The 20,213-nt window shown below is 57.9% G+C and overlaps 2 protein-coding genes across 3 annotated transcripts in view; one reads left to right on the plus strand and one right to left on the minus strand.

Moving 5' to 3' along the window:
* The window catches only part of CCDC157 (coiled-coil domain containing 157), a 14,947-nt gene extending 4,361 nt beyond the window's left edge, over nt 1-10,586 (plus strand). The window contains exons 2-11 of the mRNA XM_053669828.1: nt 1,458-1,716; nt 3,756-3,927; nt 4,665-5,310; nt 6,074-6,151; nt 6,510-6,700; nt 8,036-8,212; nt 8,318-8,486; nt 9,498-9,637; nt 10,101-10,189; nt 10,280-10,586. Coding sequence (XP_053525803.1) covers nt 1,458-1,716; nt 3,756-3,927; nt 4,665-5,310; nt 6,074-6,151; nt 6,510-6,700; nt 8,036-8,212; nt 8,318-8,486; nt 9,498-9,637; nt 10,101-10,189; nt 10,280-10,529 — 2,171 coding nt within the window. The 3' untranslated portion in view covers nt 10,530-10,586. The remainder of the gene's footprint in view (nt 1-1,457; nt 1,717-3,755; nt 3,928-4,664; nt 5,311-6,073; nt 6,152-6,509; nt 6,701-8,035; nt 8,213-8,317; nt 8,487-9,497; nt 9,638-10,100; nt 10,190-10,279) is intronic.
* Nucleotides 10,587-12,185: 1,599 nt separating this feature from the next.
* On the minus strand, nt 12,186-19,211 carry RNF215 (ring finger protein 215). 2 transcript variants are annotated; one of them, XM_037153320.2, is made up of 9 exons: nt 18,834-19,211; nt 18,432-18,575; nt 17,885-17,956; nt 17,719-17,804; nt 17,151-17,307; nt 13,555-13,674; nt 13,335-13,478; nt 13,008-13,110; nt 12,186-12,919 (listed from the first exon to the last, which is right to left on the minus strand). In XM_037153320.2, the coding sequence occupies exons 1-9, from the start codon at nt 19,116-19,118 to the stop codon at nt 12,897-12,899; spliced, it is 1,134 nt and encodes a 377-aa protein (XP_037009215.2). In that variant the 5' UTR covers nt 19,119-19,211; the 3' UTR covers nt 12,186-12,896. The 2 variants fall into 2 exon arrangements, with proteins under 2 accessions (XP_037009215.2, XP_037009214.2); XM_037153319.2 differs by having other exon boundaries at nt 12,186-13,110.
* Between the last annotated feature and the right edge of the window lie 1,002 nt (nt 19,212-20,213).

The following is a 20,213-nucleotide window of genomic DNA, read 5'->3' on the forward strand; positions in this document are numbered from 1 at the left end:
CACAGACCCTGAAGAGGGACAAGAAGCATTCTGTGTGGGCCGCAGGGGCCAAGGGGAAATGTAGAAGGCAGAGAGTGGCTCCAACAAAGATGGTCTTTGCTGTTGTTACGGATGTAATAAAATCACAATAGTAATGGTTACCGTTGCTGGCAAACTTTTATTGGTGTCTTACACTGAACCAAGCACCTTACTTGTAGACACCTTTGAAGGCCTCACAACCACCTGGCCTGGTTGGAGAGGGAGTGGTGTCCCCATCTTACCTTAGCTGGGGCTCAGGGGCGCGGTGACTTGCCTGAGGCCACACAGCTAGGAAGGGGCAGAGCTGGGACTCTGCGTATCAACATGTAACAGGTCTCCTGTCCCCAGAGTGGTTAGGGTAGGTATCACATAGATTTTCACATTTTCCTCTCTTACACATTATGACTTGTTTTCCTCCCCAAATCAATGTATTTTTTAAAGTTTTTTGGGGGATTCTTTTACTTTTTTCCTTTCAGTTGCTTAGTCATTCACTTACCAGTGAGCATCAACAATGGGCCAGCCCCCCAGACTGGCCTCAGTGGGCATACTTTAGTGACTCAGGTGGACTAAGGACCTGGCCTAGACAGGGGAGGCCATTCTTGAAAAGAGATCAGGGCTGAAATGGAGAAGCCTAGATGAATGATCTAGCCCTGCCTGGAGGGTGCTCAGGGAAGGCTTCCTGTAGGAGGTGGTATCTGGGAACCCTGAAGGATGAGAGGAGGTAGCCAGGTGATAGGTTTTGGATGGGGGAACATAATTCTCATGGAGGGGACAGATGGGTGTAGATGCAGGAACGAGTACCTGTGCGGTCCCGTAGCCACTGGTGGCTGGAGTGGAGAAAACGAGGTAGAGAGAGGGCGACCGGAGAGGTAGGGTGAAGAGCATAGCCGGAGGAGGCCTTTCTCCCAAGGGCTGCAGGGAGTCCTCAGTGTTTGTCATCCGGTGCGAAGTGATCAGACAGGGTCTGGCCCAGCTCTCTGGGGCTAAAGTGGATCAGATGAGAGCAGACAGCCTGTGGAAATGACAGCAGCCTGGTGTGGGCCAGCCCTCCCCATCATGCTGTAATACAACTGCCTGTAGTTGCCCATTCAGTGGTTCACGCTGGGGGGAGGGACTGTGGGTACATTCTCCTTCATAGCTGTGTCTGCCCAGCAGTTAGCAGGGGCCTGGCGTACACAGGCCCTCAAAGGTACTGCACTTGTGGAACAAGGGAATTGGTGGTGTAGGTGCGGGGTAGGGCAGGTGAGAGGGAGGCTGACAAGGTCACCCACAACCAGCTTCCAAAGGGCCTGGTGACCTGGGTGGGTAAACAGACTTCTCCCCAGGGTGTAAGACAGACTTGGGTGTGGGAGGATCTGGGCAGACAGAGGTCTTAGGAAGGTTCCTCTCGCAGTGGCCACGTGGCTCTGGCTAATGGGGCTCCTCTCTGCCCACCCCAGGAGCCGTGAGGATGGCTCACCTGCTGGGCAGCCAGGCCTGCATGGACAGCCTGCGCAAGGACCTCACTGACCTGCAGGGTGCCATTGTAGATGTCTTTTCCCGCGCTGGACCCGTGCACTTTCCCTCCTGGAAGTTTCCTGACCGCGTGGCCTGTGACCTGGACATGGTGGCCCTGCTAGAGCACTATGACCATGTGCCAGGTGACCCTGAGTTCACACAGCTGTCTCATGCTGTGCTGTTGGAGCTCGTCATTGACAGGTGAGGGCATTGACCAGCCTGGTGTTCTTGGGATTATGATATCCACCCCTTAAACCAGTAGCAGCCATGGGGTCCTCTCCAGTGGTGGTGAGGACGTTGGTAGCAACAATCACCTTTGACTGAGTACCACTGCGGGCCAGGTCAGCTCAGGGCCCTCACAGTGATCTCCATGCGTGTGCTGTGCTGTGCTATCCTATACTGTCCGCCCTCGGGGAGTTGCCGGCTACCCTGCTGGTCTCTGTGGTACCCGGCTCTGACCACTGCCTCTCTGGCTGTGGCCGGCCGCCTCCTCAGGGTTTCTTATGTGTCGGGGACGCCACAGCTGCTATTCAGAGTTTCTGTCCCAGTGTCTTGTGGGCCGAGCTGTTCCCATTTGTGTTCTGTGTCATGTGACCAGACATGGAGTGTGTTTTTCTAAATCCCGGCCCTGCTGGGAAGAGGCCGGTAGATTCCCCCACAGCCCTACCACTTCTGTGCTATTATTAACATTAACATGGTCGTTAGCCTTCCACTTCCTGGGGACCCCAACCCGGGTTCCCCGAGCTCCAAAACTTCGCACGCTAATGAAGTCATGAGGGCCTGACAAGCAGGGACCCCAGCAGCATGGGGTGAGCTGCCTGATGACAAAGAAGCCAGGATAACCACTCAGAGGCCTGGAGGAGCCCTTGCTGTAAAAGCACCATTCGGAGCCTGTGAGGGGCTGAACATGTGACCACAGAACATACCTCCCTTCCTCCTTGGCTTTGCGTGCGCTGTGCCCTCTTTTAGGAATGCCCTGCCCACCCGTTACTGGTCTGGCCCAGCTCCCCCCATCCATCAAGGTCCACTTTACGTATTCCCCTTCTGTGAAGCTGACGTGTCTTCTCACCCCTTGCTTCATCCCTCTGTCTACCTCTGGCTGTTAGTCAGAGCCTCCCCTGGGCTTCTATGTGGTACATAACTTCGGGAAGAGACCACTGGGTCTGAGACCCAGAGCAGCCTGGGGGTCCTGGAGGACAGGGCCATGGTCACTGGCTCAGGGTATAGCATTTGGAGGCGCTCACTTCATGTCCGGGGCGGTTATGGCTGAGGATGAAGGTAACGTAGGCAGCGCAGCAGCCCCCCGCTGAGTGGGTCTGCCTGTCTGAGCAGACAGATCGCTGTCAGGGACCTGCTGTATCCTCTTTCCAAGTGCTCGCCCGTCCCCCACTGCGCTCACCTGTGCAGCAGGCACGGTTGTTCCCATTCATAGGAGGACACCTTGGCCCAGGGAGAGGCAGGGCCTAGAGGCAGTTGGCACATCCTCCCCTGGGCCCTCTCCACCCAAGGTCCTGTGGGTTTGGGATGAGTCCCCTCCATCCGCAACAAGAGGAGGTCACTTACCTGCCTGGTATGTTTTGTGAACATAATACCTCTTCCTTTAAAATAGCTTGGTTCCCACGCAAATGCAAACATCCTTCCAATAGCCCTTTTCCTTAAAATAAGTTCCTAACTCTAATTTTGAACTTCGAGGTTAGGATAGAGACCAATTCCCTTCACTCTAAGTCTCCATTGTCACAGAAGCAGCTTGCCCTTCAGAAGCCCCTGACTAGAATCAGCAAATTGCAAGGCCCCCCTGCTCTGCATGGTCACCCTGAGGCTGTGGACACACGCCTCCCCACTGAGGTCTCAGCTCTGTCCTCTAAGGTGAAGGGCTCTGAGCCATGTGATGTAAGGCAGCCCTCACCCAGTGCTTTGTGAGCACTCAGGAGACAACTGAGGCAAAGGCCCAGCCTCCTAGAGCATCTTCCCGGAGCAACAATAATGGGAAACTGCCAGGCAGAAGTGCTGCCACCCAGGAGGCCCAAAAGAGGCCCCCAAGCTCACCCCTCAGGGAGGGCTTCCCGGAAGAAGTGGCTCTTGGGTTGGGTTTGAACCTGGACTGGCAGAGCATATTCTGAGATGCTCCAAGTCCATGACCCTGGGCCAGTTTCCCAGAGCTAGAGGCTCCTGATTGTATGGCATGAGGGCACAGTAGCACTGGGCTCTGCCCTCGCTGACCTTGCTATCTCTGCCCGCAGGCTCTTGCTGCTGCTTCAGAGCTGCGCAAACTACCTGGAGAACCTCACTTTGGAGCAGACGGTGCCCCCTACCCGGGATGTGGGGCCATGCATGTCTGTGGGACTCACAGTGCGGCGCTTCTGGAACAGTCTGCTGAAGCTGGGCATGCTCTACCAGCAGACGTCCCCCCAGGTGGGTCAGCCACCCCCATTGCCCCACTGCGGTCACCCTCACACCAGTGCACCGTGCCACAGACTCCTAGCACACCATATGAGCACCAGACCCTTTGCTGGCTCCACGCGGCCTGAAAGAGAGTGTCAGCGCCGGAGCCTCCCAGTCAAGGCCCTTCTGTTTCAGCACAGGCCACAGGGGACATGCTTGGGCTCCTGGGCTCTGCTGTTTATACTGTGGGACTTTGGAAAAGTCCTACCTCCTCTGAACATCAGTTTGTTCACCTGCCCAATGGGAGTTAGGACAATCTCTGCCTCTCAGGGCATTGTTGGGTAATAGTGTTGATGTGAGCGCCATTCCTTGAGGGTTATCCCATCATTCTCACAACCACCCAGTGGGAAGGGCCACCATCACCAGGATGGGGAGGAAACTAAAACTGAGAGTCACTACAGTGGGTAGTCAAATCCACCAAGCAAAAGCCTAGTAACCGGAAGCTGTGTCTGACTTACTCTCTCAGTACCATGCATGTAACTGCACTGAGCCAGGTGGAGGGGGTGGTGGGCAGCACAGAGGCGGCCTGGGCTTAGCAACTCGAGGCAGTGGAAAGAAAGGAAAAGGTTCTCTCTCATTCACATCGGAGTTAGATAACATCTGAGGGTCTGAGCATCAGGAGAGGCTGTCACAGAAATCCCCAGGGAAGTGGTCACCTCCCCAGCCTTTCTCCCTCACCTGCTTTCCCTTTCTTTTCCTGAACACAGAAAAAGGCAGCCCAAAGGGAGATTCTCACCTCCAAGCCCACAGCTAAGGGCGAGCCAGCCAGGAGCCCTGAGTTTGTGACTGCCAAGTTCATCAAGCCTCCCTCTCCAATTCCAGGCTTGCCCCCGACCTGCCAAGAACCGGGCAGCCTCTCCGTCAGAGTCTCCCTGCAGTCTCCAGTCAGGGCCACTGAGAGCACCAAGAGTGTCCAGTCCCAGACTGTGGAGACTGCCCTGGTGCCCTGTGATGCATGTATCCGTGTCCAGGGCAGCCTGTGGGAAGTGGGCAAGGTGGTCATCAGTCTATGTCGGAGCCAAAACTTGTCCTCATCCTTAGGACAGTTCCAGCAGCTGGTGCAGGATACCATGGGGCTCAGGCCGCTGCCCGCTGCAACTGTGGGCCACTGGGCAGCAGAACAGAGCAAAGACCTGACCCGCCTCAGTAAGCACATGGAGGCCCTCACTCAGCTTGTCGGGGCCCTCCGGGCCCAGCTGGAAGAGGCTGAGGGGCAGAAGGACGGACTGAGGAAGCAGGTGGGTGAGCTGGAGCAGGCACTGCAGCAGGAGCAGGGGGAGCGGCGGCAGCAGGCAGATGAAGCCCAGCAGCGCCTGGCCAAGTGGGAGCGTGACAAGCAGCAGCTGCTCACAGGTCTGTGCCCCAGAGGCTGGACCCTTAGTGCCTGGGGCTCTGCTATAGCCTTTGTGTGGTCTCTCCCCATAGCAGACCCTGCAACAGGACTGCTTGCTGTACAACTAGTTGGTGTGGAAGAAACCCTGCCTAGGGAGTGGGCCAGAGATGCAGGGAAGGGAAGGCAGCAAAAAAAAAAAAAAAGAAAGAAAGGAGAAAAGATGCATTCATCAAGCCAGTTACACCAGAGGCAATGGAACTTAATCCTACTGGAAACATTGGAGCCCGTGTAGAACGCATGCCTCAGAGTTACCCCCACAGAGTGGAGGAGTGGGGCAGCTGGGGCATTCATCCACTCTTGTTGGTCACTAAAGGTGACTCCCAGTGGAGTTCTCTTCCTGGCTCTTCCATCCAGCAGAGTGACCTCTTTGGCTTTGGCAAAGGTGGTTAGGCAAAGAGATGCAGCCACTGGCACCAGAAGGCAGGCATTGCCCACTAACTCGAGGCTGGAGGGATTTGGGCAAGTCGCTGCTGTTTCGGAGCCTCACTGTTGCCTCTGGAGGACTCTGAGACCCCAAGAGGGATAGGGACATGGCAACCAGCCAATAGGAAGCAGGGTGAATGAGGGCCTGGTCTTCCTGGCACCTCCCCAGAGCCCACCCTCAAGGCCAGGTGGCCCCTCCACATGGCAATGGCTGCCACCATTGTGTAGGGTACACTGGGCATGAAGGCCACTGGCCAGGCTCAAAGGAACCTCTGAAGGGACTCTCTCTTGGCTGCATAGAAACGAGTGACCTCAAGAGGAAGGTGGCCGCCCTGGAGGGGGAGCTGAAGCAGCACCAGGAGTCCATGCAGGCCATGGGTGAGGAGCCCCATCACACAGCCTGAACCACGAGTCCTGTGCTCAGTGGTCCAGCAGGATAAGCACCCTCCACCCTGTCCCCTGGGCTTCCGGGGCAAATATAAAGGCCACCACCAAAGGAGGGTGGGCCCAAGCAGCCACACTATTGGGTAATGACTCGAATTGGGGCATCATCTTCTATTTTCAGAAACCATCTCAGGTGGGGTTCAGAGCACCATTCTGTGGCCAGTGACACTGAGGCCCAGAGACAGGCTGGGACACACACACCCCTGGCCCCATCCTGGGTCAGAGGCAGTGTGGTGACTTGCACCCAGGGCTCCCCTGCCCTATCCCTTCCCACGCCCACTCAATCCTGCAGAGACAAAGTCCCAGCAGCTGCAGGAGGAGGCCAAGCGCAAGGTGGAGGCTGAGAGGCAGGTTCAGCAGCTGGAGGAACAGGTGCAGCTGCTGGCAGGGCGGCTGGATGGGGCCAGCCAGCAGATCCGCTGGGCCAGCACAGAGCTGGACAAAGAGAAGGCCCGTGTCGACAGCATGGTCCGCCACCAGGAGGTGAGGTTGGGGGCCTTGCCAGCACCCTGGGTGCCTGCAACATAGGCTTCAGGGAGAGAGGGATCCATTGGTGCGGGTTGTGGGTTTATCTGTGTAAGACATCTGCTTTCCAACACATCCCCAGGTTTGGGTTTGAGTCACCTTTATGGAGGGTCTGAGACCTCCTCTGAGCCAGGCAGTGGAGGAATGATGGCCCAAGGACAGATCTTGAGACCTTGCTCTGGAAGAGCTCCCCACTCAGCAAGGGCAAGCAGTTGTACCACCACATTCCTCTGCCAGATGATGGCTAAGAGGGGCAGGAAAAGTGCTACAGGGGTTCAGGGAGGGATAGTTGTAGCTGCTTGTGGGAATCCAGGATGGCTTCTGGGAGGAGGTGGCCTTCAAACTGTACACCAGTGGCTGGTGATTCGTTCATCAGTGGGAAGAATAGGGAGTACAGAGGGTGAGCTGGGGCCCAGGATAGAACTGTGCCCCAAGCAGTGGAGTCTTGCAGGAGTCCCCACTGGGTTGGCTCCTGCAAGGGAGTGAGTGACTGGTCACACCTTCCACCTAGAGAAGGGGCAGGTCTGGGGTCTCTCCTGTCTGGGCTCACCTGCAGAGGCTGGGCTGGGAGCCACAACCACAGGTAAAAGTCTTCAGGGTCAGGCACGGCTCAGGATAGGAAAGCCTTTCATGGCCAAGTGAGTGCTTTTCTCAGTGCCCTGCAAAGACAGCCATGGTCACCACACATCAGGTGGCTTCTGTGAGCCAGGCACTGGGCCCAGCCTCTGCATCCCTCCGGTTCTTCCTCCTCACCACAGCAGGAGGCAGCACAGACTCTTGTCATCCTCATCTAATAGATGAGCAAACAGGCGGAGTGAGGTTAAGGAAACTTCCGAAGGCAGCACAGTTAGCTGGAGCTGCACCCAGGAGTCAGAGATGACTGGGGCTGGTTCTTTTTGCTTTGCACTCAGTGGGTTTGAGGAAATGTGGCCTCCAGGTGACATAGGCTGAAGACCTAAAGAGAAGAAGAAAAATATTTCTTAAAATTCCTCTCTGAGTGGAGACTGTGACCAAAAAGAAGTGGGGGTGAGGTTGATAGTCAGCCACCTGTTTTCCAAGGGGGCAGGGTCTGCAAGCTGGGGGTTCCGGCTCTGACCGGGCTGGGGTGTGGGTCACCCCTTGTCCTCTTCACTCTGCCTTCCACACGTGTGCACAGCCTCCCCTACACAGACCGATGTGGCTCAAAGGGGAGGACTTGGTGGGGGGCACAGATGCTATAGCCTCCTTAGTCCCATGCGGCTGGGCCTAGTCCCATGGGCCTCATGGCCTCCCTGCCTGCCCATCTTGGCTTAGTCCCTGCAGGCCAAACAGCGAGGCCTGCTGCAGCAGCTGGACAGCCTGGACCAGGAGCGTGAGGAGCTTCGGGGCAGCCTGGACGAGGCTGAGGCCCAGCGGGCCCTCATGGAGGAGCAGCTGCAGAGCGTGCAGAGCGAGAAGGAGCAGGGGCAATGCCAGCTCCAGGCCCAGCAGGTGGGAGTGGAGCCTCCAGCCAGCTGGGGAGTAGAAGGGGTGGGGTCTCCCTGAGGGAGCCAGGAGGTATTCAGCAGGCCAGGTCTGAGCCTCCCTCTGTCTCAGGAACTGCTGCAGAGCCTGCAGGGGGAGAAGCAAGGCCTGGAGCAGGTGGTGACGGATCTGCAACTGACTGTCTCGGAGCTGGAACGTGAGCTTGTGGAGCTGAGGGAGCGGGAGCGGCTGCTGGTGGCCTTCCCAGACCTGCACAGGCCTGTGGAGGCCCAGATCCAAAGTAGGGGCCCCAGGATGGTGCAGACTGGGCACACTGGGACCCTGGGTGGCAGAATACTACAGTTTGCAACCCCTCAACAAGGGTAGTAGAGCTGGGGTGGCTAGCAGCATGGTCCCTACAGAGCCCCCACAACGTGCAATAGCTTCATGTGTTACGCACTCTGTGTAGACAGGGACATGGAGGCCCAGAGGTGAGGTAACTGCCTGTGGTCACACAGTTGAATCCACACAGGTCTGGCTGCCTCTGTAGCCTGTGCTCATCACCATGTCACATGCCAGTCCTCACTTGACTTCCCAGTGGCCTCAAACCACACCATGCAGCCTGCTCCTGGGGCACAGCCCCAACTGTCCAGGGCCCTGGACCCCCTGGCCCAGGAGTGCTGTGGACCCATCTTGACAGAGGACTGGATGCCAGGCCACCAGGGTTCTCGTCCCAGCCTCCCCAGCCCTCTGAAGCTCTAGGGTGAATCCATTCACAGGACCATCAGGAAGATCCACTGCAGTTTCACTGGTCACGATAAGTCATCTCTCCTGAGAGCTGACTGCAAGCCAGCCCTCCCGTTGCCCTCCCGACTGCCCTGCCAGGCAGGCAGTAGCCTCTTGTTACAAACCCAAAATCAGAGGGGGCAGAGGCTTGCCCAGGTTATGTGAGCCCGAAGGAAGCATCCATCCCCCACGTGGTGCGAAAGAGCAGCTGCATGACTTTGGACGATTCATTGTCTCTCTGGCCCTCCACCGGCAGTCCTTGTCTTATTTGCTAAGTCTTCAGAGAGCCTTGAGTTCCACCCAGTTGTCAAATTCTCTAATTCTATGATCACCTTTCAGCCAGTAGGGGGACAGGGAGCGAGGACAAGTCCTCAGAAGGAAGATGTGAGACCCAGTACACGGGTTCTGCCCAGCTCCTCTGTGCTTGCTGGGCCACCAACCCATGTCTGCCCTCTAAGGTCCTGCCCTATTGGTCATAAGAAGCCCCACCTGGTGGGGCGAGGTGCCAAACCACGTGTCCCTACAGGTTCTGGCAATGTCACGGACGACATGGAGAGACAGGTGCAGGCCAACAACATCCGCATCCGGGTCCTACAGGAGGAGAACGGGCGGCTCCAGGCGATGCTGTCCAAAATTCGGGAAGTAGCCCAGCAGGGGGCCCTCAAGGTGGGCATCCTGGGTCCTCACCTGAGAGGGCCGGCCCTTGGGGACTTGGGGAGGGCCCTGACCCAGCTGAGGTCTTCAGACACCACCCTGGGTACCTGTTGAGAGCCCACCTCATCGCATGTGGCTCCAGGCTACACTGTTGTGAAACATCTTGCACATTTTAAGAAGATAAGAGGATGTTACAGTGCCCTTTAGCTCTAAATCTACACTGCACCCTCCCCCTCACTGTCCCCAGCCCTCTGTACTTTTATTCCAAGTGCAACCAGGAGCCTTATCAGAAAGCAAACCTTCCCACACTTAGTGCAGCTGAAGTGGCCCTGGAAGGCTTCCCAAACCCCGCCCCTCAGAGGAAGGGGCCCTAGGTATAGGTTTGGGCCTTCCCTCACCCTCTCTGGCTGTGCTACCCTGGCTGAACTGTGGGGAGGGGACTCCTGGGGTTTTCTGAGCTCGGCTCTCCTTGCAGCTGATCCCGCAGGACCAGCTCTGTGCCAGTCCCAGCCTGGGAATCCAGGGGGCAGCACCTCCAGTCCAGGCCCGAAGAGTTTCCCCAGGGTAAGTGAGGCTTTGCCAGAGGCAGGGCAGACGGGGGCTGGGCCAGTCCCTTTGGCTCACAGGGGCTCTCGCTATCTTGTCCTCTCTCAGGCCTCCGGGCCGGCAGCACCTGCCTGGCAGCAGGTCTGCCAGTGCAGGCGGCACCCTGCCGAGACAACCCCGGGCGTCTCCACCTCAGCAGTCCTCTGGCCGGCCCAGCAAGTCCTCCATGGAGAATGTGATCCACTCAACCACCTGTGCCCAGAACCCCATCCGGGTCTTGGCCAGGCTGAGGAGGAGACTGTCACCAACCCGAGGTCAGGCTGGCCCTGCACACCAGCCCCAGGAGCGGCCCATGTAGCCTGCAGTGGGGAGGGGTGGGAGGGCTGGTGACTGGCAACCCACCCAATGTAATAAAGCCCTGGCCATCTACCCACAGCGACCTTGGCCTCGCAGCACTGCCTGGGCCAGGAGCAGAGCCCTTCCTTCCCCGTCCTGGGCAGGGACCCCCGAGTCCCCAGCCTTTGCAGATCATCCAGCAGCAGAGGCCTAGCACACCCTGGATACTCAGTGAACGGGAGCTCCAGGAGGAAAAAAGGGCAGAAGGAAGCTTCTAACACCTGGGTCAGGTGAAAGGCAGTTTTTTGATCCCCACAACAAGGGCCAAAGTATAGCATGGACAGTGACACCCCCACCAACCAAGAGCAGGGTCAGCATAGGGGGTATGCAGGGGAAGGAGGGCCCAATGCGAGGACAGTGCGAGGTGGGCCCAATGGGGACATCTAAGGCCAGGAAGGAGTCTGAGACTAGGGTCCGTGCTCTGGGTCCTTGGCACGGGGCAACGACATCTTCCCAAGCCCCAGGTCTGAACTTGGGGGTGGGGATGTTAAGGACCTAAGAAAATCAGCTCTCCTTTCTCTAAGGAACTCCTCACCTTCAGGAAATGTAAGTCACAGAGGGTTTCTCCAGATCCAGGAGGTCACATCCCCAGCATGCCCCTGAAAGTCCCCAAAAGGCCTCACCCAGCCAGCCCCGGTTCTCCCAGGCTTGACCCCTGGGGCCCGGGCATTGATGCCACCAGCCACTGCAGGCCCATCACCGTCCACTTTTCCTCATGAAGCCTCCAGTCTTTCCTGGGTTACCTTGTCTGTGAGGGACAGGCCCTAAGACCTTGCTGAGGACTTCTCAGGGTGGATGCTCCCAGCTCCATATGACATTTTCCCTTGCCAATGCGAGCAGGCAAAGCACCTTAGTTTACAGAGAATGGTCGAGGGTCCATGTGTGCAGCTGAACTGGCATGGCCAGGGTTTGTCCAACTCTTCCTTCTGTGGAGTTTGGGGGTCCTCAAGGGAGGCTGGGATGCCCTGCCCCTCCCCTCACAGGTGAGAGCCAGCCCTGAGGCCGGGGCCTCCCTGAGGTGGGAGGCCTGGGTCTGAGTGCAGGGGAAGGGCCCCTCGAGGCTCAGCTCCTCTCTGCATCCATTTACTGGCTCACAGTCCTGTGGTTCAAAAGTCCAGGCTTTGCTCAGGGTCTGCCAGGTTGCATTCCATTCTGACAGCTCTGGGGAAGCATCCAGGCTCATTCTGGTCCCTGGCAGAATTCGGATCTTGCAGCTGGAGGCCTAGGGTCCATTTCCTTGCTAGCTACTGTCAGCCAGGGCTGCTCAGCCCTTAGAAGCTGTCTGCCTTCCTTGCCACATGGCCCCCTCCACCTTCAGGTCAGCAACAAAGAATTTCTCATGTGGTTGGGTTAGGCCCACTTGGATACTTTCCCTCTCAAGGTCCACGGTGCCACATAACACGACCTAATCACGGGAGTCATAGTTCTGGGGCTGTACAAGGCCTGTTCGTGGGGGCTGGGCGTATCTTGGGGGCTGTTTTATAACCCGCTTCTTGTAGGCAGTAGAGCCCAAGGTGATTTGTTTTTATCTTAAAACAGCCACACAGATTTTACTTATGTTAAAATATATCCATGTTTATTTTAATATTAAACCTCCCCTACCCCAAAACTTCTTTAAAAAAAAAAGTGGATGCCTTTGGAAGATGCACCTCATTTATCCTGTAGCTTCAAGTATCCTGGTCAGCAACCCATCGCCCCACTGAGAAGCACAGGACTGGATGGTTTCTAAGGCCTCTGGTCTCAACCAGGCCAGGAAGAGATCCCAGCTGGACAGGCAGTGGGACACGTGGATCCTAGTGTCCAAGACCAAGGGTAGCAGGCCTCTGAGTCTAACATCCCAGCCTTGACCAAGATGTGTCCTGAAAGATGGTCAGGCCAGGATGCCCCTGAGGCCAGACAGTTCCGTCCCCACACTTTCCCCCAATAAATAAGCACAAAACTGGCCACTGCAGCCTCAGCCCCCAGGGAGTCCTGACAGGCAGGCCAGAGAGTGTCCAGAGCCTTGGGAGCAGCCGTGCTGCTCACACCTGCTTTCCCCAGGCCCCTGCCCAGGGTCCGGGGGCTGCCTTCACAGAAGGCAGACACACACCTCAGGACTGTACAAAAGAGCCCCAAAGGGCCTCTCTTCCTCACTTCCCAGCAGGTCTGGGCTTTGCATCCTCTGCCTGGGGGAGGTGGCACCTCCTTCCCAGAGTGGAAGTGGTGGGGAAGCCCCTATCCTTCCTCCCACCCACAGAGGAGCAGCTATCCTGTCCCAAGAGCTCAGGCCGAGAGCCAGAGCACAGGCAGGAGGGGTCCGATCTCCATGTGTAGAAACCAGCTGGGGCAGCTAATCATCTGAGTAGCTGTTTCCTGCAGGGAGGAGGAAAAACAATAGGGAGGGAGGTGTCAGGTGGGGACCAGATGGAGCCAGCCGAGGGCCCCCACCCCTGATGCTCACCCAGGACGTTGAATTTGCACAGTGGGCAGGTCTGCTGGAGCATCAGCCAGGGGTCCACGCAGTCCCGGTGAAACTCGTGCTTACAGGGCAGCACCCGGAGCCACTGTGGGTGGGAGACGGCGCAGGCCACAGTGGCAGGCCTCCAAGTGGGGGTGCCTGGCCCCATGTCCTCACCTGAGCTTGAGAACTAAAACCCCTGTGGCCTGCCCCCTCAACCCATTCTGCTTTCCTGTCGTGCTAGCAGAGGTAGAAAAGAAGGTCTGGTTGGGGTGGTCGGGGAACATCACAGATAAACCAGTGACTGGCCTCTCTGCCTAGGGCACTAACCTGCTTGTTACAAAAGTAGTCCAAGCACACAGCGCAGGTCTCAGCACCAGGCTCCGGGGGACACTGTGCCGCCCTCCCCAACCGGCAGCGCCGGGTCTTGAGGGATGCCAGTTTTTGCAACACACGGCGGTTGAGCAGGTCCACCTGTGGGGGAAGGGCAGGCACAGTTCGGCAGGCCCGAGCGCTGGCAGCACCAGGACTCCTTCGGGCTGGCTCCCACCTGGCCTCCGGGCTCCCTCTGGCTCTGTCGTGACGCCTGCCGCTGGGCCTGGACCACGAGGCCTGTGCACAGGAGCATGGCCACCAGCAGGATGGCGTTCCACAGCTGCTGCAGGGGCTTCTGTGGAGGGGAGCAGGGTGTCGGGGACTCTGGGGCCACCCCACCCTCTTCCCTCAGTCCATGCACCGCAAGGACCAGGCAGGAGAGACCCATGGGCACTGTATCCCTCAGCACCAAGCTCCTGGCTTCCTCTTCTGAAGCCCTGTCCCAGGGTCTGCCCAGCTGTCTCTGCCCCAGCCTACACAGTGAGGGGGCCCACCCCTGTCCCCAGCCCAGGCCTCTTCTGAGCAGCAAGAGGCACTCATGGAAGTGTCTGTTGGGCAGCCTCACAGACTTCCCAGCCCAGGACCCTGCCACCTCCCCACCCCTATCCTGGACCTGCACTTCCGGTCTGCTTTCCAGCCACCATCACCCACCCACCACCCACCTCTGTCCAGGCTGAGCATTCACACCCACTCTGAGAGGGCACCAGTCCCCAGGGCTGGCTGCCCCGCTCTCCTGGGAGTCTCACATCCCCCCTCTCCAGCTCTCTTCTCTACTGCTTTTTGGGTGTCCTGCTCCAGCCTCACGCACCCATTTCCCACCACAACCACGGGCATCTCACCTGCAGACCTGATCACGCAGCTCCCCCCACCCCTTGACACCTTTCCCCAAAAGGCCTCCTTTCCACCATCCCCGTCCCTGCCTTCAGGAAAAAACCCAAACCCCTTCAGCCTGCCCTCAAGGCCCTCAAGGTTCCACCCCATCCTCCTGTTAATGTCCCTCACTCATTGACCCCTCTTCTGTCTGTGCTTCTCTGTACACTGTGTTCCTCTCAGGAACCCTCTTCCTCACCCCTTCCCTCGGTTAATGTCTTTGGACGCCCCTTGCTCTGGAAGCAGTCCCTGACCACCAGAGTTGGGCGAGTGCCCCCCCACCTCCCCTGCCCAGCCCTCCTTGCACTTCCTCTAAACTTGTGTTCCCTCGAGGCTGCCCTCAGTGGTCCTGCTGGAGGGGGGAAACCATGTTGGACGGGCCTTACTTAGTTTTTGAGAGGCCTCCGAGGTGGGGGGGCGTACTCAGAGCTCCTGGGGGACAGCCCTGACTTAACTGCCACCATACACAGTGTGGCAGCCAGGCTTGAGTACTCAACAGCTGGCACAGGAAGTGATGCGGCCTTGTGAGCGCGACCCGGCCTGCTCGCCACACAGGCACAGGTCGCCCACACAGGCCCACTGTTTCACGGGGTCTGTGGGTGTGCGATGACTAATAAACATGTTCAAGTAAAGGCTTTCTGCATTCTGCATAGCTTTCTGCCATCATGTTCTTCCCCAGCCAATGCTGAAGCTCCACTACCATCGAGTGGGGGAGAGGAGCCAGGAAAATGTTTTGTTGTTAAAAGAGGCCACCAGTCTGGACAAGGTTGGGTGCTGCTGGTGTCATAAGATGCTTCTTTTGCTCAGGGTAGGGACACTCTGGGGGCCACTGTCCTGTCCTCTCCCTGCTGGTTTCTGTGTCCCCATCATCCATTCCGTGGTGGGGTGGTGGTGCCTGCTCCCAGGAAGCTCTCCCCACAATCCAAAGCTAAGCCCAGGTGCCTTCACTATGCCCCAGAAGGCCTGCGCCCACCTCCAGCTCAGCACTTACCCCAGGAGGGCGATAGTGTCTCTGGCCTACCTCCTCCCCAGATGGGGCCCCCATGAGCCAGGGCTGGAGCTGCCCTGCTGTCGTGCCCCCTGCCACGCTGAGCTGGCTGACATGCGGCCGGACTCACTGAGTGGTCATTACAGTGTAAGCTCTCGGGGAGCTCCATGATTTGGAGGGACCAGTGAGCAGTGGGTGGGCCGAAGGCATGGCTGGCCTGAAGCTCTGCTGTAGGCCCAGACGCAGCCTGCCCAAGCTCAGTGTGTCTCGAGGACCTGCAGGTGAGGAGGGAAGGCAGGGCTGGGGCTTGTCTACCAAAGCAGTAAAGGTCACTGGACCTTCTGACACACCAGTGCCACAGCTGGTTCCCAGGGGCCAGAGGGTGGTCACTGGGTCCTGGGGATGGAGCTGAGCGCTGACCCCCAGCAGCCCTTCCGACGCCTCAGCTGCTGCAGCCACCCAACACCTGCATGGCCCCCCGGCCAGCAGTATGGCTGCTCAGCTTTGCCCCCTGTACCAGCCAGACCCGCCTGCAGACTGTTATTCCCACCTCCAGGCCTCTCAGGCCTGCTCCAGCCTGCTTCTCTCCTAGCTCTAGCCTTTATGCCCAAATCTCCTCCTGGCCTCGCCCTCTGACAGCCTCTTACCAAATGTCAGCCCCGCCCAGAGGTCTGTGTGGGCTGCCCTCCAGGAGCAGGCACAGTGGGGCTCCCTTCTCTTTCAGAAAGCCCTCCCATCCCCCCAGCCTCAGTGCCTGCTCCCTCCACAGAGGGAGGGAGCTCCTCTCCCCTGCTTGTCTGAGTCCTTCAAGGGCAGAGCCCAAGCCTTAAAGCCTTTTGTACCTTCCACAGCCCTTCCCATAGAGTCCCTAGTGCCCTAGGATCTCAAAAGTTATTTGGTGACTGATTATTTATTCAAGCACTTGTAACAATAAAGATATTCAAAGTAGCAGCAGCTGCCCATTTGCTCAGCACCTAGCACGAACTTTACATACACAATTCCCTGATAATCCTGTGGCCATGTGCTGTCCTTGTTCACAAACAAGGAACACGAGACCAGAGAGGTTAAACACTCAGCCTGAGGACACTCAGCTAAGATTTCAGAGCCAGGATCTGAACCTAAGTCTGCCAGACTTGAGCTGCCTTGCATGGCCCATGTCCTCTGACACTTGGTGGAGGCTGCATACCATGAGACTGGGGCATTCCCGCCCTGCACAGAGCAGGGACTTGAGAAATGCTTGCAGACAGAATACCTTTGAACCCTCTCGATGCTGAGCATTGGGAAATCCAGAGACAAATAAGACATAGCCCCAGCCTTCAGGAGACGAAGTCATGCTCTCCACACATGGGCTGTCCTGAGAGCCCTGTGAAGGGCCTCACAAAGCGCTGCTGTGATTTGGAAGAGGGAGAGAGGGACTGGGAGCTGCGGGTGCTGGGGGCTTTCCAAAGAAAGCAGGCAGAGTGAGCTGTGGGCTCTGGCTGGATTGGGACATGTGGAGACAGAGAAAAAGAAGTCCATGCCTGCAGAAAGCGTGGCAAGATTTAGTGGCAGGAGACCAGGGAGGGTGTGAAGGCCAGTACATGGGACAAGGTGGTGGAGTGTAAACAGACCAGGAAAAAATAAGTGATCAGGAGAGCTGTGAAGGCCAGGCTGAGGAGGCTGAACTTGATTCTGCAGGCAATGGGGAGCCAAAGGCTTCTGAGTGGAAGAAGGACATGAGAACAGCAGCCACCATCAACTGTGTGTGGCCGTGGATCAGGTACCACCCTGAATACCCACTGTGTCACTGAACACTCACAACAGCCCTAGGAGGTGGGAGAGGAAGTCCTTCCCACTCAGGCAGGGAGTGACCACAGGATTTGAGACAAGGCATGTATGTAGTCCCACCCAAGCCTCCCCTCCCCAGTACCCACCTGCTCCTGGGCCCGGCTGCCACCCAGGCACACCAAGTCCTGCCATCCTCCATAGCCATCCTTAGAGAGGCCACACGTGGTCCACAGTGTCAGCTTCCACTCAATGTTGGCTGACAGGGACTCCCCACTGGTGATCTCAGCTGAGGCCTGAGTCCTCCTGGGAGGGAAAGCCACAGAGGAGCCAGATGGAAGGGCTCTTGGGAGGCGAGACCCAGACCCCCACATACCCTAAGTATCCTGTAGCCCTTCTGCTTTGGCCCCCAGGCCTTTCCCATATATAGGTTTTTCCAGTTCTCATATCAGCCAGGCCAGAGAGGCCCACAAGCCCAGAGAAGAGCCTGTCAATCAGCTTCCTTCTTGCTAGGGCCAATCCCCTCAGCTCACAGAGCCGTCTCCTCATGCCAGGCCCTGCCCGACACCTCCTTCTGGTCTCCTCGTCCATTTTGCAGATCAGTCTTAAGGATAATAGGAAAGGCCCTGGTCCCAAACCTGAGCCCGTGGTGAAGCCAGGGAATCTCAACACCTAGGCTCCCAGGCCCAGTCCTTTGGAGCTCAAACCCCAACTCACTGCAGCAGTGCCTCCAGCAGCTTGGTGACATTGGAAGAATAATGCAGGACGATCACCGGCCTGAGCAGAAGCTGGGATATGTCTAGCTGTAGGGGAACAGGGGAGTCAGCTGGCCTTGGTGCCCCATTCCCCAACCTGTGTGCCCCCAAAGCCTCATCCAATTTACCTCTCGGACCACGTTGTGGTTCAAGATGAGGAGAAGCAGGGCAGAGGCTCCCAGGAAGAGTGCCCTCCGCATCTGCAGGACAGAGAGAGAGGCTGGCCCACACCCTACCCACACCTCACCAAAGCACCTGTCACCACTGTTATTTTTAGCTCCTGGCACCACAGTGTTCCTTTCTTCTGGACAGACTGGTTATAAGCTCCTTCAGGTCAAGAACAGAAACCCTTATTCCTCCTGCCTTTCCCCCAGATGCACTGTGGGACCCAAACAATGCTGTTTTCCCTGGTCCGAGCAGGCAGGCCTGCCATCCACCCCCATCAGGAACTCCCTGTTGGATCTTTTCAGGGCCTGATGGAGCTTCCTGACTCTCTGGCCTCCCCCCACCTGTTTCCACACTACAGTGACTCAATTTTCCAAACTGGGGTCTCTTTCCCCACCCAGGCCTAAGGGTTTTCTAGAAGCTCCTTAGGATCCCACATGGTGCTCTGGCTCTGGCAAATGCCTTGAAACCCCCTCCTCCAACCCCCTTCCCCACATACATCCCCTGCACCTGCTGGACCAGGGCCTTGGGATAGGCCTGTGGGCCACTGCTCTGACTCTCCTGGTGGAACTGGGCCTCCTGCTCCTTGCCCACGTATGCCACTGCAATCCAGTCTTCTACCGGCACCTCCTTCTCAGCATCCACGATGTCCATCTGTGGGGCAAGAGGCCAAAGGCAGAGGGAGGAGGGCAAGTTAGCAGCATCAGGCACACAGGGATGCAAGGCCAGGGTCTGGGAACGAGTTTGGAGGGGAGAGCATCTGGATGTCAGGTTTTAGAAGCCGGAAGGCTGGGGGCCTGGGGAGTCTGGGGAACGGGCGTCGGTCTGCCAGGGCTTGGTCCAGGACGAAGGCAGGTTCTGGGTGCGGGGCTCTGTGTGGCGACCGGGGCCAGGTGGCTCGGCGGCGCTCACCAGCAGCAGACGGCCACCCAGCGGGGGCGCCGGGTCGGCCTCGGGGCCGATCCTGACGCCCTCCAGGACCAGAGCGTCCTGCCGCGGAAGCCTCACGTCCACCCGCACGGCACGGGCCCCTCCACGCCCCGCACCAGTCGCGGGCTCGCTGCCGTCCGCCGCGGCCCCGGGCCCTGCCAGGCCGAGCCAGAGCGGCAGCAGGGGCAACAGCAGCAACAACGGCGACGGCGGCGGCGGAGGAGGTGGCGAAGGCGACCTCAGCGCAGGGCGGGCGGTGGGGCCCATGGTCGGACCCAGCAAGCAGATAATAAAGCAGGGGCACCGGGGGTCCGGGGCACTGGGGTAGCAGAGGGAGGGACTCCGCGGCCGGACGGGGCGGGGCGCAGGGAAGGGGCGGGGCTGTGGCCGGACGGGGCGGGACGCAGGGAGAGGGGTGGGCTTTCAGCAGCTTTGGGGCCCAGACCAGGCCGCGCGCGCCCCCTCGTGGCTGCGGGGAACTCGGGCGCAGGCGACCCAGGAGCCTACAGCACAGCGAAGCCCAGGTCACTGTGCCTGAAGCGGGAAATGAGAGAGGAGTTACAGGCAGTTGGATTGTCAGAAGCCAAGACAGGACAGTGGAGAGCAAGAGAGGTAGTTGGAAGGGGCGGCTTGTGTGGAAGGGATGGCAAGGGGGGATCAGGCTGTAGAAAGGCAGGAACGAGGGATGTCTAGGGGCTTGGAGGCTGCAGTGGCCAGATGGTACCACGATGTGGCCTGGGTTAAATGTTAACCCCCTCTTCCTAGGGCCTGTGTTTCTCCCCCAGACCTAACTCCAGGAGGGAGAGAACCAGAAAACTGCATGGGAGGCAGACAGGAGAGATGGAGGCAAGCGCCGTGGGGTGGCAGAGAGCCAAAAGGCTGGGTCCTCCTGTTTCCTGGGCTGTGAAACAGGCACAACATAAGGCCAGCACTGTCTCTCCCCCAATAAGTAACTTCTGACACCTATCGGGATGTCCTAAAACTCGTCCTTTTCTCCAAAGGGTTACAGCTGCTGAGAGCTGGCTCAGTCTGAAGGCCTGTTAAAAACTGCACTGTGAGCAGGGAGAGGTATATGAGGGGACTAAACGGCAACAGAAAAGATATAATAGAGATTATATATTTTTAAAAAACTTGCACCATGATAAAAGGGCAAAAGCCAGATGAGCCATGACACTCTCTTCCCTAATATTCTATTATGAAAAATATCAAACATACAGGAAATTTGAAAGACTTTTACACTGAACACCAGTATAACCACCAACATTGACTGAATCATCAAGATGCTCCAGAAGAATACAATGGAGAGAATAAGACAGCCTGACATTAGCCCAGAGACAGACAAATGAGGCACCAAACAGAAGC

The sequence above is a fragment of the Artibeus jamaicensis genome, unplaced genomic scaffold, assembly GCF_021234435.1.
Source record: "Artibeus jamaicensis isolate MK-2021 breed Jamaican fruit bat unplaced genomic scaffold, CSHL_Jam_final contig_525, whole genome shotgun sequence".
Classification (NCBI taxonomy): Eukaryota; Metazoa; Chordata; class Mammalia; order Chiroptera; family Phyllostomidae; genus Artibeus; species Artibeus jamaicensis.